Source organism: Lathamus discolor, chromosome 6 (assembly GCF_037157495.1).
Source record: "Lathamus discolor isolate bLatDis1 chromosome 6, bLatDis1.hap1, whole genome shotgun sequence".
Lineage (NCBI taxonomy): Eukaryota > Metazoa > Chordata > Aves > Psittaciformes > Psittacidae > Lathamus > Lathamus discolor.
In genome coordinates this window covers 87,720,328-87,735,361 of record NC_088889.1, presented here as the reverse complement: position 1 = coordinate 87,735,361, position 15,034 = coordinate 87,720,328, and the positions used below count along the sequence as shown (strand labels likewise).

Below are 15,034 nucleotides of genomic sequence, written 5' to 3'. Positions count from 1 at the left end.
TCATGTTTATGATTAGAAAATAAAATCATTGGACCTGTTTTAAATAGGTCTGTATGAATTCAGGCTCCGTTAGCTGAGTCAGCAGTGTAGATCCTGCAATGCTGAGCTTACCGGCTTTGGGGCGAGAAGGTAAATAGAGCAAACAATGATGGAAGGAGAATCTAATCTGAAGCCTCATATGGTTTCGACCTTGTATTGCATTTTGAGTATATGAAAAATAGTTTTGTGCCTCATAGAAAGAAATTTTGTCAGTTATGTAGGAAGAACCTTTCTTGTATTATTTCTCAGAGGTTTCAAAGCTTAAAATCTCATTTAAGTCTTAAAATCTCAATTGGAGTTGGAGACAATATGCTGAAAAGAGGTTGATGCATCAGCAGTGTTTACCATGACCCGTTAGCTAGCAGCACGTTTATTTCATGGATTCAGAAGGGTTGGAGTTAATACAGGTAAGCACTGGCACACAGCATCTGCGCTCTTCCCTGTGGGATGTGTGCTGCTGGAGACGTTGTATGATACTGGAGAATCAGAACCACTTAAATACCACTGCCAGCCAGATTTATAGGGGCTATATAGAGCAGTTTCCTATTCATGTAAAAATTAGCACCTCACAAAGCTTTAAAGGCCCATTTTTCAAATCCTTAGCATTTGAAGAATGCTGTAGTTGCAGAAAGCTTTTTGAAAGAGCTCAGCTTCAAGTTAAGTGTGTGAGAAAGACCTGGTTTTTCAAAGTGCTTAGCACTCAGCAGCGCTGTTATTCCTAACAGTGTCTTATCCCACTCTGGGGCAAGTCTTGCAACAAGCCGACCGTTTATTTTGATGCCTAAATGCTACCTGCACCTTTGAAAATCTGACCCTGATTACAAGTTGTGCCCCTGGGTAAGAATGAGAAACAGGAGAAATTGATCCTCAGGTGTGGGAGCCATTTACTAGTGCTTTTATTGCCTGTAACCTCCCTTTGTACACAAATACATGCATTCAAAACAAAGGCATTTCACGTTGGACAAATGCTTTTGTTGTTACCTTGTGATACCATGAGGTAATGGGGATAGCACATATGGAATTGTTATGCTTCAAGGCATAAGTTAGGAGAATACAACTAAGCTTGCACAGACTTGTAGTTGATTACAACCCTTTGTAAATTCCCCTAAAGATCAGGATTTTCGTGTATATAATCCTCCAAATCTTGCTTTTGTAATATTGTTTGTAGAGGCTGTTTTGACAGCAGCTGCCCGTGCTTAAAGACTGGGATGCTCACAGATGGAGCGTTGCAGTCTTGATGCTAATTCTGGCATCGCTTTGGAGTTGCTGTTTTCACAACTATTTCTTTCCACAGACAGCAGAGAATTTGGTAAAAGTCTCGTGCTTCTCCTTGTGTTGACTCATTCTCCAGGACGTACCCAGGTGAAGATGGATAGCTGGAGTTCTTGCCATGTTAGTACTGTGCTGCTTTGGTCTTTTCATAACCATGAGCTGAACTGACCCTAGTGACCAGAGTTTAGTCTCTTCCAATGGTCAGTTAATTCTTCTGGGATAACTTTTCCACATGAAAGCTTTACAGCATTTATTCTCTATCATCAGAGTAATGGACTTAGTTATGGAGAAAGCAATGGAAGATGCTCAATATTCCCCCTTGCAGTGCTTTGAAGGGAGGAAGTATAGACTTGCCAAGTATTTGGTATCTCTTCCCCAAGACAGTGAGACAATGTCATAGAGAGGTTGCCACTCATAAGTACAGTCCCATTATGTGAAGAATCAGACCTTTTTTGCTTTAAATTGCTATAGTGGCAACTTAAAGGAGCCCTCCAGCAGGATGGAAAGGGAACTGTCTGTTTTCTGGAGATTGCTTTACTGCTCTCAGTTGCAGGCATTACAGTGAGGTTTCTTTGGTGGCATTGGTTAATGAAATCCAGCTGCATTATCTGCAGTACAGGATGACCTATTTGAGGTGCTCCTCAGCTCTTCCCTGCTCCATCCAGAGCACGCAGCTCCCTGTGGCTGTGAGGACACTTCCTCTAAGACATTCCTCTGCAGCGGTGTCGTGTTTGAAAGTTACCCACAACTTCTGTTCAGAAGAAAAGGGAAGTAAGGCAGCCCCCAGCACCTTTCTATGTACTATAAACAGCAAGTTTGAGAGAGAGGATGGTGGGTGTATGTTTCCGGAGCTACATGACACAGTCCTGTGACACTGGTACAAGAAGAGAGAGGACACAGAGCAGGAAGAAGAGGAGGTGACCAGAAATCTTAAGTGGGAAAAATGATTCATCAAACAAGTACAACCATTTCCATTCAAAAGGAGAATTCTAATTTCCAGCAATAAAATAGCGAGCTCCTTTTGATTCCTGGTGAGGTTTTGGCGTTCTTAGAGCAGGCTGCTTGTGGTCTATTGTAGACTTTCTCTTGTCAAATGGCATCCTCTGTGTGTTTTGTGCTCTGCTGGCTGAGACATACAAGAAAGCTTACAAGGACAGAGGATTTTGTCAATGAGCAGAACGTCAAGGACTATGCAGTCTGCAACTAGGAGTGAAGCTTCCTTCTTCCAGTGACTTTGAGGTGGAAGAACTACAAGTATTGGCTACGTAAGGCGTGCGTGTCATTCTTCAAGCCACAGTCAAGCTAGCCTGTGCAAGACAGCAGTCTGTTCTATAAAATTAGAGTCTCTTTTAAAGTAATCGTTACAAAGAGGTCACAAAGTGAATAAGGTATAGATATCTGTTCTATCTATGTGAAGCTGTGCATTTAAAATGAACAAAATGTATATGTGAACCATAGCAGTCATCACCTTTGGAAAACTGGACAGTATTTGATCCAACGGAATATACTGTTAGCAATTAAGAGCTAAATGTGAATGGGTAAGTCTTCACAGAGCTAGGTGGGGAGCTATTATACCTTTCCATAGTGCATTTAAGATATTTAACTGAATCATTAAATCGCCACAGTGAATTACAGTGAGATTATCTGACAGTATTCAAGCCTGGAGTGTAACCTTTTCAGTTCTAAGAATGGCCTACACATTTACTGTCAGTTATGCCGAATTTGGAGATTGTTAAACTAGAGTGGAGTCCTCTCATCCTTTCACTGTTTTGGGGAATGAGAGGATCACCTACATAGAATCATTATCTGCCTACATGGAAGGTGTTCTTCTCTCTCTGTGTTTTGTTATTTCTTTAAACTCATGTAACGTAAGTTTGCAGAAAGTAGAAAGTGTCAGGTTTTCAAACAGTCTAAGTAGCAGTTTTGTATGGCAGAGCTATACTTCTTTCTCTTTTCCTGTTTTATGTGACTTGTATTAATAGAAGTGTTAAAAACACCAGTGAGAGTCAGGCTTTCTGTGCAAAGGTTGTGAGAGTTTCATATGTAGGTGTCAGCTAATGTATCTTTGTCCTCACCAGGTTCTTACATAGCTCAGTCTGTGCAAATCCTTTATGAACACTGGTTCTCTGTGCCAAAGAATGTGGTGGGATTTGTAGTGTGAGCACACATTTAGTGGGACCTAACCTGTGGTCACCAAATCCATTTGCATGTTTAAGTAACTTGAATTTTCAATTCAGAACTCCTCATAATCACACAGAACTATGCACTTGCCCTCAGCTGTGCCTTCTCCTCCTCAGCTAGTGAGAATCTCCATCAGTTGTAAAAAGAGAGTGAGTCAGTCTCAAGGAAAAGTTAACCTGGGACCTACTAATGGCTTTTGAAGCATTTGTTGGGCCAGCATTCGCATGAGCCCTCAGCAGCCTGAGGATGACAGCTTCTGTCTTAGATCTTGGCTTTTAACACACATTAGCTGAAAGGAAATGCTCGTGTCAGTAGCTAATGCTGCACTCAAGAAAAAGAGGCCGGCTATATAAACATATATGTACTGTGTTAGCACAGTGATTTCTGTTCTCCTCATCATCATCACGGTCAACAGGATGGAGGATGTGTAGATTAAAGCATTTATTATATGTCAGGCTTTCAGCTCTCCGCTGCTGCTTCACAAATCCTTTAAAACAGATGCATTAAACTCCTGTGGTAAATTATTTATTTAAATTATTGTGCCATTAGCTAGATGTGCGTGCTCAGAACTAACACTAATTTCTATGTGTCAGGATCCGTGGAGGGGCCTTCCCTGTTTAACCCTTCATTTGCTTTACACCCCACATTCCTTCCCTTTACTTTCACTAAAGTCTTTCCTGTTCTTATCTATGTCACTTCTGTTCCTCAGTTCAATTCTGTTGAGTTCCTCTTTCTTTAACTTTCTTTCTCTTTTTCTGTTCCCTTTTTGTATTTCATTTGCCCTTGACCTCACTGTTTTTCGTCCCCAAGTCTCGTCTTTCTCCTCTTTAGTTTTTTGTGTCCAGCTCTCATTGTTCACCTCTCTCATTTCTCATTTACTTTCACATATAATTTAATAATGGTAGTTCTAACAAGTTCTGAAATCTGGGAATCAGATTCTTAAACAGTATAGGAAAACAGAATAATATTGATCTAATCACCTGTATGGACATTGGCATCTGAAGGGACAAACCTCTCTCCACTTAACCTAGAGGGAACCTAAGCTGTGAGTAGTGGCTAGAAACCAATCTTTAGAGGGCATTCCAAGGTGGAAGTATAAAATGGTGGCATGAAATTTCAACCAGACCGTTTTCCGTTCTCTAGAGAGGATCTAGATTCCTAAGTGAAACCCAGATGCCTAATTCAAACTGGTGAAATGAACCCAGCCTCTCAATTTCTTCTTCTGTCAGTTGTGTTTAGACTCTGCATTACTGAAGGAGCTAGAAGCGTTTTCGCTGTGTGTAGAAAATAGTGACACACAATAAAATGAGTCTTGCCAAAACAGGATTTAAGCTATCAGTAGAGTAGGATTTTTCCATTTTCTTTGTTTATTATTGGTAATATATGTTCTACAAGCAAACCTGATTGGATGTTGCATGTTTGAGGTAACACGGTCTACTGTCGGTTTGCTAGTGAGGCAAAGTTAGTCATTTCCTTCCTGTGTGATAGTAGGAGCTCTGAAGTTCTAAAGCTGGCAGATTTGAGGAAGACATAGGCTTCACTAGATGGAGTGCAAGTGGGAAAGCATAGATCTGAGCCATGTATAAAACACAGATGGTTACAAGATTCTAGTAAGTGTTACTTGCACTGGTTACGGTCCTTTGCAACAATATTTAATTGGGCAAAACAGTGTTTCTATGTGTAAAGAGGTTTTTCCTCCAGAAAGCGCTTGGTATTTTACAGAATTTCATATGCAGTTTCAAAAGCAGACAAAAGCGGAAGGGAATAAGTGTGGAATTCAGTGCAAGGATTTTTCAGCTCTAAGCAATATTATCCTGCAGTTTTGAAAAGCTTGTGTCTTTGTTGCATACAGCATTTTCTAGTTTAGATGCTACTAAGCAAACCGTTGAGAATACCAACTAATAGTAGTAGTGATCGATCCATTCTTTATGTATGCCTTACTCATTCCTTTTTTCTGAGATGGAGTTTTAGATGGATCTGTTGATAGGAGAGTAAATAAAGGCAAAGAAGAGATAATTGGAGAGAGTTCCTATAGTATTAATTCTCCCATCTGCTTCTGTTAGCACAGGAATAGGGACTAGAGACAAATCTCTGATTTATTTTGTTGCATTCTCTTTCCTAGGGCAGGGATACTGAATAAGAGTAACATGATGGAATTCTTCATTTCTCTTTCTCTCACTTGGTTGGTGAATTAACAGTTATGAAAATGAGAGGAATTTTCCTTCTTCTGCTTGTAGAAGCAAGATGAATATGCCTCCAGAGCTCTTTGAACCAGTTAGGGAGTTTGGTTTGATTACCTCTGTCTCTTTTCTCCTCTGAAAACAGGAGTAGTATTTATGACTTTGGCTCTCATCTGCCTTTACTGAAGCCCTACCTTTACCTCACTGAAGCCTTGCAAATCTGTTTGTGTTTTGGGGCATTATGTTGGTTGCATGTAACAGGAAGATTGATTCAATGGAATTGAACAGAATACATCTGTGCAAAAATAATCCTATTTTGTATTTAAAGCTTCCTACTCTTCTATTACTTTGGTATCTCTTATTCTATATTTTTCCTTTATACTTTATTGAAATTGTGGCATTTAGTAAGCTGGTTGAATCTTTCATATAAAGAGGGAGTTCTGATATATGCAGAATGGTTCTTTCATATACAGCCACTGTGACCTAAACCAGGAACACAGCTCAGTCTGTTCAACAGTGCTGCTGGCCTCAAAATATTCTAAGGCCTGCAAAATCTGAAGCAAATAGTCTGCACTAATAATAAATGCTTTTCTAGGCTCTTTCCATCTTGATGGTTCCAAATGCTTTGCAGTCGCGAAGTAATGAGGCCTACCTTGTCATAAAAATGCTTCTAACTAACCTTGTCTTCAGGTGGGGACACTGAGGAAGAAAGAATGCATATAAAGTACAAATTCATAAAGCCAGATGAAGACACTGTCTCTCCTCCTTTGGGAGTCCAGATTTAGCAACTGTATGGAAAAAAATGGCAAGTATAGGCAAGCAAATTTAGTCATCTTTAATCAATGTTTAAGTCTTTTAAAAATGGTTTTCAGTACTATAGAACATCCAGCAGTGCAGCCAACATAATGGGAAACAGCTGATATGCGGCATTTCAGAAAGCCAGGAGTACAAATAGAGCTCTCTTGTCCTTAAGCAAAGGAATAGAATTTCCTTATCGCACGTTAAACTGTGACTTTCCTCTAAAATTAAAGATATCTCTAAATCCCTTTGTGCTTTGGCAATTCTCTGATATTGCAAATCTGCACATATCCATACAAGCAGCTTTTGAGAAAATCACCCTGTTATACGTTATCATGAGAGGTGCTATAAGAACTTGAGGGAGAAAGAGTATTGCCCCATGAAGTCTAGAGATATGCATAGAAAGAGGATGTAAGACAATACCCTCAAAATGGTGAGGATAATTATATACATAGTGCTATCTTCATCTTTATTTCTGCTTTATTATCACCCTTTCAAGTGTGATAATTGGTATGTAATCCTTTCCTGGTTTATAAACACATAGGCAGTATTTAAGATAAACTCTGTTCTTATTAGCTTACAATTTGCACAAACATTTTGTGTGTTGCGGTTTCTTTTTACACACTGCCAGTCTGCGAACATCTGTGACAAATGCAGAAGTCCAGAGCATTAAAAATAGACGTTACCTCTTCCAAAATACACTTCCTCCTGCTTCTCGGCATGAAGACAATACTCTTTTTTTCCTATTTCACAAAGGAGATACCAAGAAATCAGAAACCCTAGCTGAAGCCTGCCTTCACCATCTCTTACATGGTAACTTCTCAGTATAGACAGGCTGACAAGCGTTCAGAGCAAGGGGATGCAAATAATTAAGCAGCTTAAGGGTTAATTTCTGCGCCATCATGAAATGAATCACAAAACCTGAAACTTTAGCTGTGACCTGATGATGAGCACTTGATAGAACCCCTGGTTCTGAAGCCCTGCAGGCTTTATTCCCTTGATCAGTGGAGAGTGTCACTGACATATGAAAGTGTGGAGTCTGAGTGAGAACAGAGAACAGCTTTAACTGCAAGGTGATTTGTGCAGTTGAAAAATATACCAAAAAATCTAGCAAACACACAGAAAGATTCATTTGTGTGTTACTACCAAGAGGGGGATATAGTCCCTGAGAGAGAAAAGGAGATGAGGGGAGTAGAGTGTTTCTTTTAATGTGAAATGGGATTCTCTCTTTTATTTGCCTGCATCTACAGAGATCTTTGAAATAGATGGAACTCGCTGAGATTATTACTGGATTAGGCTCTCCTGCAGTTAAAAGCTATTTTGTATATGAACTACTGAAAGGAGCAGTAGGAGAGCAATTTATTAACTGCTGTGGCGATTCTTGTTTCTTCTTGGTTAATATCTGTTGAAGTCAGTCCAAGTCTGTGACTTCACACCTGTGATTTGTAATGGATGCCATAGTATTTCTAGGACATATCACAACTTCTCAATGTGTTAGGTTACAACTCGCAGTGCTGGAAGCAGAAACTAGATAATTTTAATAATTCTAATAAAGATCAGATTATGTGATTACACATTTGAAAACACTAAATCTGTCATGTTTCATTTTTTAAGTGAAAACAACTTTTCTGCAATGGCATCACAGGAAGGAAGGACAGAAACAGGGAATAAGGTCTTTTAAATACTGCTGCTGAAAGTCTCTGAAGATTAGAGCCACTAATACAATACCTTTATTGGTTTCCCACTGAGTTTCAGTTGGCACATCTGGTTTTTGAGCTGCGCACCAAACTTTCGACCAATCACAAGCATTTTAATTCCTATTCAACATTATATTAAATACTAAATCAAAGAAATCCTTGCTCACTAAGGAGGATGCTGTACTAACATCAGCTGTTTTCTCTGGAATAGTTCCACAAGATAGTGGAGTTACTTGGAGGTTAGTCTATTCCTAAGGGCTTGCTCCTGATAATAGACTGTGTTTAACAGGACTTTGCTACCAGAAAATTCTTAGCCACTCATGCACTGTACTTATTACTTTCCTATTAAATGTTATGTCTCCAAAATAGCAGTATGGATGTATTATGCCCATACATGAGGGACTATCTGATAAAGGTGTTTTTAATGTCAGGTAAAAAAAACCCTGTATCCATGTCAAGAATTATGCTGATGAGTGAACTCTTTGTTGAATCATTTAATGGAGAAATGCCTTACTAATGTCCTGAGGGAATGGCTGACAGTATGTAATAATTGCTGGTTCAGTGCAGCAGATTACAAGATATCTTGCATTTTATGGAATTCAGGCAAGCGCTTCTTTTGCACATCTGTGAGCTTCCTGGTGCGCTCCTCAAAATTAAAGGGCCTGCAACACACCTTTCTTTAGATGCAATAGATAGCTGTGGCTGTAAGGTGACTACAGGACTGGGTGACCCTCTGCTTTACTGCCTTCTACTCCCAAAAAGTTCAGCTTCTCCAATTATCTAGTGTTTGTTAAATTCATCTTTGAAGTGAAATACAGTTATCTCCGGAGTAAGGGGTGGAGAGTAAGGTTCATGAGAATGTATGTGTACTCCAGATGAAGCTATTTCACCTTTACCGTTCCTCCTACTGCTCCCTATTTTATAGAGCTGTTTCTATTTGTTTAGCTTTATGCTGTTCGTTAGGGCAGTGTCACTTTTACCACATGTGAATACTGGTATTCAGTAAGAATTTCATCCAGCTTGTGAGGAGTTTGCAAGAACAGAGATTTTCCTATAACTGTAGCCATGTCCCTATCATTCTGGATCGCATTGAGCAGACCTGGTCTTCCTTGCCCTTTTGAGGGCTGTTGTTGATGCATTTCTGTAGGACTATTCTGTGTATCATTATGATAGAGCACTGTCAAACACATTACGTAGCAGATTAGTACTTTGGGCTTTAGTTTTCAAAATGAGGAGTTAATCACCCATGGATATACAGATTAATAGCTGGTTTTCCCTGGGGATGTTCAGTTTAACTCAGGCTGCTTTGCAGTTCCTAAAGTTGGAAGCTGAGGAATTTATGCCACAATGGAGAGAACTCTTCTGGCCAAAGGAAAACAGCATGTTCCTTTTGAGGTCTTTAGTTACTGATTACCAGCAAAGTCTCATAAAGCACATTCTTCCTATGCCGTGGTCTCTGATGGGGTAAAATACCTCTTGAAATAGCAGCTTATCTTCCTTGTGCCACCTGGATCACAAAAGCTTGGGAAAGAATGCAGAAATAAGACTTGTTTCAAAAGTTAACATTTACTATAAAATTAAGAAGGAAAGATTTTCACAAGGTTTCTTTACTCTTAACTTTAGGACGTGTTTTCTCACCTCACTGTTGCCTGCCACCTTCTCTAATGAGGTGGTTACAGATTGGAAGGCAGCAGGAAATTGCTTAGCAAGCACTCAGAAATCACGTGGTAATATTTGCATGAGTCAAGAACGTTTTCAGACTTGAGTGGTACAAAACTTACTCATTCATGCAGAGAAAGGCAAGGTCCGAACTCACAGGGTACTTGCGTTCATACCCACGCATCAGTCAATGCATACACGTTGCAGAAGGCAGAGATACGTAAGTGCTTACTTACGAGTTTACTGTTCATGCGGTGCAGTCATTTATGTGTGTTGGTTCCTCACAAATATGCAGGTAAAAATCCAGGTTCAGGTCAGTGGAGCTGAGAGGAACACCAGAGGTGAGGATGAAAGCCTTAGCTGCCTACAGGCAAGTATTTGTCTTTGCTCTGAGCTCTGCATGTTCATATCCTGTCTTCCACTGCACCGTGTCCTTTGCCAGTGCTTCTATTATGAAGAGGGATTCTCTGGCTTGTAGAGAACTTCATGGAGTTAGTTGAGCTACAGATTCATCACTAGAGAGCAATATGCAATAGTTCACAGACTCAAGATAGCACTTCTCTGAACTGTCACTTTTCAGATGAGCTGTGGACAGGCTGCACTTGAGTTCATCCTATGTGACATGGAAGCACAAAAAGGAAAGGATACAGGATAGAAGCTGTCCTGCTTGATGTTTATTTGCCAGTTGTTTCCCTTGTTAAGGAGGAGAGCCAGAGATGGATGACTGCCTGGAGACACTGAAAGATGAGGAGGAAGCTTTGTGGGAGAATGTAGAATGCAACCGGCACATGCTGAGCCGCTACATCAATCCAGCCAAGCTGACCCCTTACTTACGGCAATGCAAAGTCATCGATGAGCAAGATGAGGATGAGGTGCTTAACTCACTTATGCTGCCCTCCAAAATTAACCGAGCAGGTAATTGTTTTGTGAATGGCTGCATCTGCGTCCTGATCTGAACCATATTATTTTGCTAAGTCCAGAGGAAGCATGTATACAACTGCAGATTATCGAATGGAAAACATGTGTCTCATTTACAGGAGGTTTAATGTAAAGAGGGGGGATCTGCTGCTGCTATTTTGATAACAATGACTCCTTGCAGTACTGTGCAGGCTGGAGCTCACGGGGTTCATATTCCCATCAAAGCCTTGCCAAATATGTCAGCACAGTCAGCAGCCATTCCAAGAGTGGGTTTTCAGCTGTCTTGCCATGCCTCATGATTTGTCGCTGAAGGGTCTGCTGTCCCAGCATTCCAGCACCGCCTGGGAAAGGCTGCACTGAGAGACCAAGTTGCCCATACTCCTTCAGCATAACAATCAGCACAAGCATAAAGAATACATGGCATTACTTTGAGTTCAGATGAACTCAATTAATCAGGCAGAGTTTTCACAGCACGTTGCAGTGACAGAGATGAACCTTCAGCAGATCTGACATCAGGGGTACTGTACTTGCTTCTGCTGCTCCTCATGCTGCTAGGTCACCTCTCTGCTCTCTCTACTTAGGCCGACTGCTCGACATTCTCCACACCAAGGGCCAAAGGGGCTATGTAGTTTTTCTGGAGAGCCTGGAGTTTTATTATCCTGAACTCTACAAACTGGTGACAGGGAAAGAACCTACACGGAGATTTTCCACTATTGTTGGTGAGTAGAATCAATCCCAAAGGAGCTTATTGAATAAGGAATGTCTTGGAGACTTGGTTTAATTTTTCAGGCAAGAAATGGAAATAAAAGTTGATTTTACAGTAGCATTTTTGAGTTTTTCAGTCCCCTTCAATACAAAATGTGCTAGCCACAGGTAATGTGTAAAGAAAGGAACATCTCAGCTGTCTGAATGAAGTTGAAGAGCTTCAAATTGAATGCTAGGCATTACAAGATATCTCAAGAGAAGAACATTGGAACAGTGAACTGAATTACACTGGTGACCTACAGATGTGCAGCAAATTTGAAGCATCCAGATTAATGGTACTAGTACAGATTTGTTTGTCGAAGTTTATGCCATTTCCAAAGGCCTGTTAGCTCAGCTGAAACAAGACAAATGCAAAGGGTTCATATTCTATCCAGACAAGCTGTATGTGTGTATACTGTAATTCTGGTAATAGTGTACTGTGTAATACTTGTGCTGGTGCCAGTTAGATACACAAATGTGTATTTGTGTATATTTGGAACCTCTGTACATGTTCTGGGACATTTATTTCTTACTCAGTTTTGCTAATCCTACTTAAAGTTACTTTATTAGACACTGAAAAGCTGTTCAAACATTTTCAGTGGAGGAGGGACATGAAGGCCTTACCCACTTCCTAATGAATGAGATCATTAAGCTTCAGCAGCAAGTGAAGACAAAAGATGTGCAGCGCTGTGAACTGTTGGCCAAGTCTCGCCAGTTGGAGGATGAGCGAAAGCAGCTCAAACTGAACAAGATAGAGCTGCTGACCTTCCAGGAGAGATACAACAAGATGAAGGAGGAGAGGAACAACTACAATGATGAGCTGGTCAAGGTGAAAGATGAGAACTACAATCTAGCCATGAGGTATGCCCAGCTGAGTGACGAGAAGAGCATGGCTGTGATAAGGAGCCGAGACCTCCAGTTAGAGGTGAGAGAAATGCTCAGGGCTGCTTTAATCAGGAGCAGCAGTGGAGGATGCTGGTGGCATTCAGCAAAATGAGACCTTCTCTGACAGCAGCAAGGTGTAGAGCTCTCATGTGCTTTGCTTAACCAGATAATTAGAGGTATTGCTGTACAGAAATGCCAGCTGCAGTGATGTGTATTAATGGCAGATAATTTACATACTTGGAATAGATTAACAAAACAGAAGTAAAACCAAAATGTTAAAACCATAATTTTAGCTTTTCAGGCTCAATAATATCTTGGGGCAGTTACCCAGGTTTGCACTACAGCTGCTGGTGGTTTATTCAGAAAGGCTCACATAGAGCATTGGAACAGCTTGAGGCCAGTTAGGAAACAGAGCAATGCTTCAAGTGCCGTAAAACTCATGCTTGTGTGTGTGTTGCAGATGAGATGGAGTAAACAACTCCCCACAGTGGATCTGGACACCGGGGTTTATTTTTGTACCAATAATATTAGTCATTTTGCCCCACTTCATCACAGTCATTTGCTCACTCTCCCAGTTAGGTGCTGCCTTCTCTAGGGCTCAGCATCACTTCCCATGGGGACACGGCTGCTGGAGTGGGATGGTTGGGTTGAAAGTCATGTCAGTTCATGCTGTGCAGCAGCTCACAGTCAGCACCCACAGACATTACAGGCCGAGGTTCCTGGCCTTTATCCTGTGCATCTCTGATCTCCAGGATACTCCTCCACTTTCAAATCTTTCCTCCACTCATGATCATCAACACCTTCTTCCCAGGTCCCCTTCTGTCTGAAGTTACTTTTTCTTTCTGGGAACCCCTCTTTCCTATCCAGAACTCAAAGCCCCTGTTTTTCCCAATCCGAATAGTTTATATGCAAAAGCACAGTGTGTGGTCAGCCCCACAAGTGTTAGTCTGTTTCATATCTCTACTGGAGGATTTAGGATGTGCCACTCTTTTTTAGTCCAGATGTTACAAAAATTTACAATGAGCCCATACCAGTTGTAGCTAGCTAATAGCAGGCTTCTGCTTGAGTTCAGCAGTTCAGCTGTGGGCATTCAACACCATGCACATAACACCAATTATCTGCTGCTCCCTATCAGCATTCACATATTAAGCTATTTCTTCCACCAATAAGTATGTTTTCACCTGGAAGCAAGGTGTTTTCAGAGCAGTAAATATCAGAGCTAGGAATGATTTCTTTCCTCTTTTCACTGCTCTCTGGCTGCTCTAGATTGACCAGCTGAAGCATCGTTTGAACAAGGTGGAAGAGGAATGCAAGCTGGAGAGGAACCAGTCTTTGAAGCTGAAAAATGATATTGAAAACCGACCCAAAAAGGAACAGGTTTTGGAGCTGGAGCGGGAAAATGAGATGATGAAGACTAAAATCCAGGAGCTACAGTCCATCATTCAGGTATAAAAGCAGATTGCTATGTTTAAAATTCCAGCCATATCAGCACACCCTTCCTGCTTACCCAGTGATTCAGGAGGCTTCAACCACTCCTTGCCTGCAGGCACCTCCACACTTTCCTTCTGTACTGTCTCATCTACCCTGCATCTGCTCTCCTGCCTTGCTGGCTACTCTTCAGGAGTTAGTGTCTGGAGGAGACAGAGAAGAAGCAGGTGGTGACAGCTCCCATCTAAGGGACAGGGATTTCAGTATACAACAGGGAGACTGGTGGCTATTTCAAGAGCAAGTGTCATGGTCTCTCCTCACTTCAAACTCAACACATATTCTTGTTACAGCGGTAGGGAGCTTTGGGTGAAACCTCTACCTGCAAAGCCGCAATAAGCAGAAATGCAGAGTTTGGATAAACAGCAGGTTCTTCTATAGCTCCCAGCTGTCCATAGTACTCCTTGTACATACATGAGAAGTTCTGCTGAAAGAAACAAAGTTGTCATCTCATATATCAAACCGTACAGGAGAGATTGGCTCTTTCAACGTGCAGAGTGCAGCTCTTTAATTGCCGAGCATTCAACTCCCTGTTTTAGCCCTGTTGTGGTTCTTTGTACTGCTCTGTCACTGTGTTAAATAGCCTGACAGTAGCTCTGTGCACCCTGCTTTAGCTTATTGTCATATCTGTGCTAAAATGTCTTAATGAAGCAGAGGGTAATAAAGGTTTCTGTACTTGGGTGGTCACTAGTTACTGGAATGCCTTGTGCAACACTTCTGTAACCTGCACAGGGATCTTAACTAACCTTTCTTTGGGCAGATAGGGAAAAAGGATGATATGCAGCAAATTTAGCACTGTGTTACTCAGTGAAGAGCTTAGTCAAATACTGGGAGATATGGAAGAGTGCTCAGCACTTTGCTGGAAAAGGTTTGTGGCATTTTAAAATAACACTTAGAAATTATCAATACAATGCATTTCAGAAATGGCTGTAGCCTCCAGCAGTGCCTAACAATTCCTATTTCTAACACAAATCCAATTCAAAGACTGAAAAAGAGTGTAGTATAGAAGGTTTTGGGAGTTCTGGTCCACGTAGAATCTCTTATATTAATTGAAATGGTCTTATAGCACCTAAAGAAACAGATAAATAATCATGAAATAGCTAAAACCAGGACTGAAGTTGAAGTTGTATTTGAAGATGTCCCCGCTCATTGCAGGGGGTTTGGACTAGGTGACCT

General features: G+C 41.0%; 1 protein-coding gene and 1 long non-coding RNA gene across 5 annotated transcripts in view; one reads left to right on the top strand and one right to left on the bottom strand.

Moving 5' to 3' along the window:
* CARD11 (caspase recruitment domain family member 11) overlaps positions 1-15,034 on the top strand; it is a 46,249-nt gene that overhangs the window by 9,707 nt on the left and 21,508 nt on the right. For 2 of the 4 annotated variants that reach the window (XM_065684556.1, XM_065684555.1), the window contains exons 2-5: positions 10,529-10,741; positions 11,326-11,463; positions 12,088-12,413; positions 13,640-13,819. In XM_065684556.1, the coding sequence (XP_065540628.1) occupies positions 10,529-10,741; positions 11,326-11,463; positions 12,088-12,413; positions 13,640-13,819 (857 nt within the window). Of the gene's footprint in view, positions 1-9,968; positions 10,047-10,107; positions 10,197-10,528; positions 10,742-11,325; positions 11,464-12,087; positions 12,414-13,639; positions 13,820-15,034 lie in introns of those variants that run through there. The other 2 variants (XM_065684557.1, XM_065684558.1) reach the window with 2 other exon arrangements.
* Positions 1-15,034, bottom strand: part of LOC136016858 (uncharacterized) — a 30,372-nt gene that overhangs the window by 2,827 nt on the left and 12,511 nt on the right. The gene's annotated exons all lie outside the window — the stretch shown is intronic.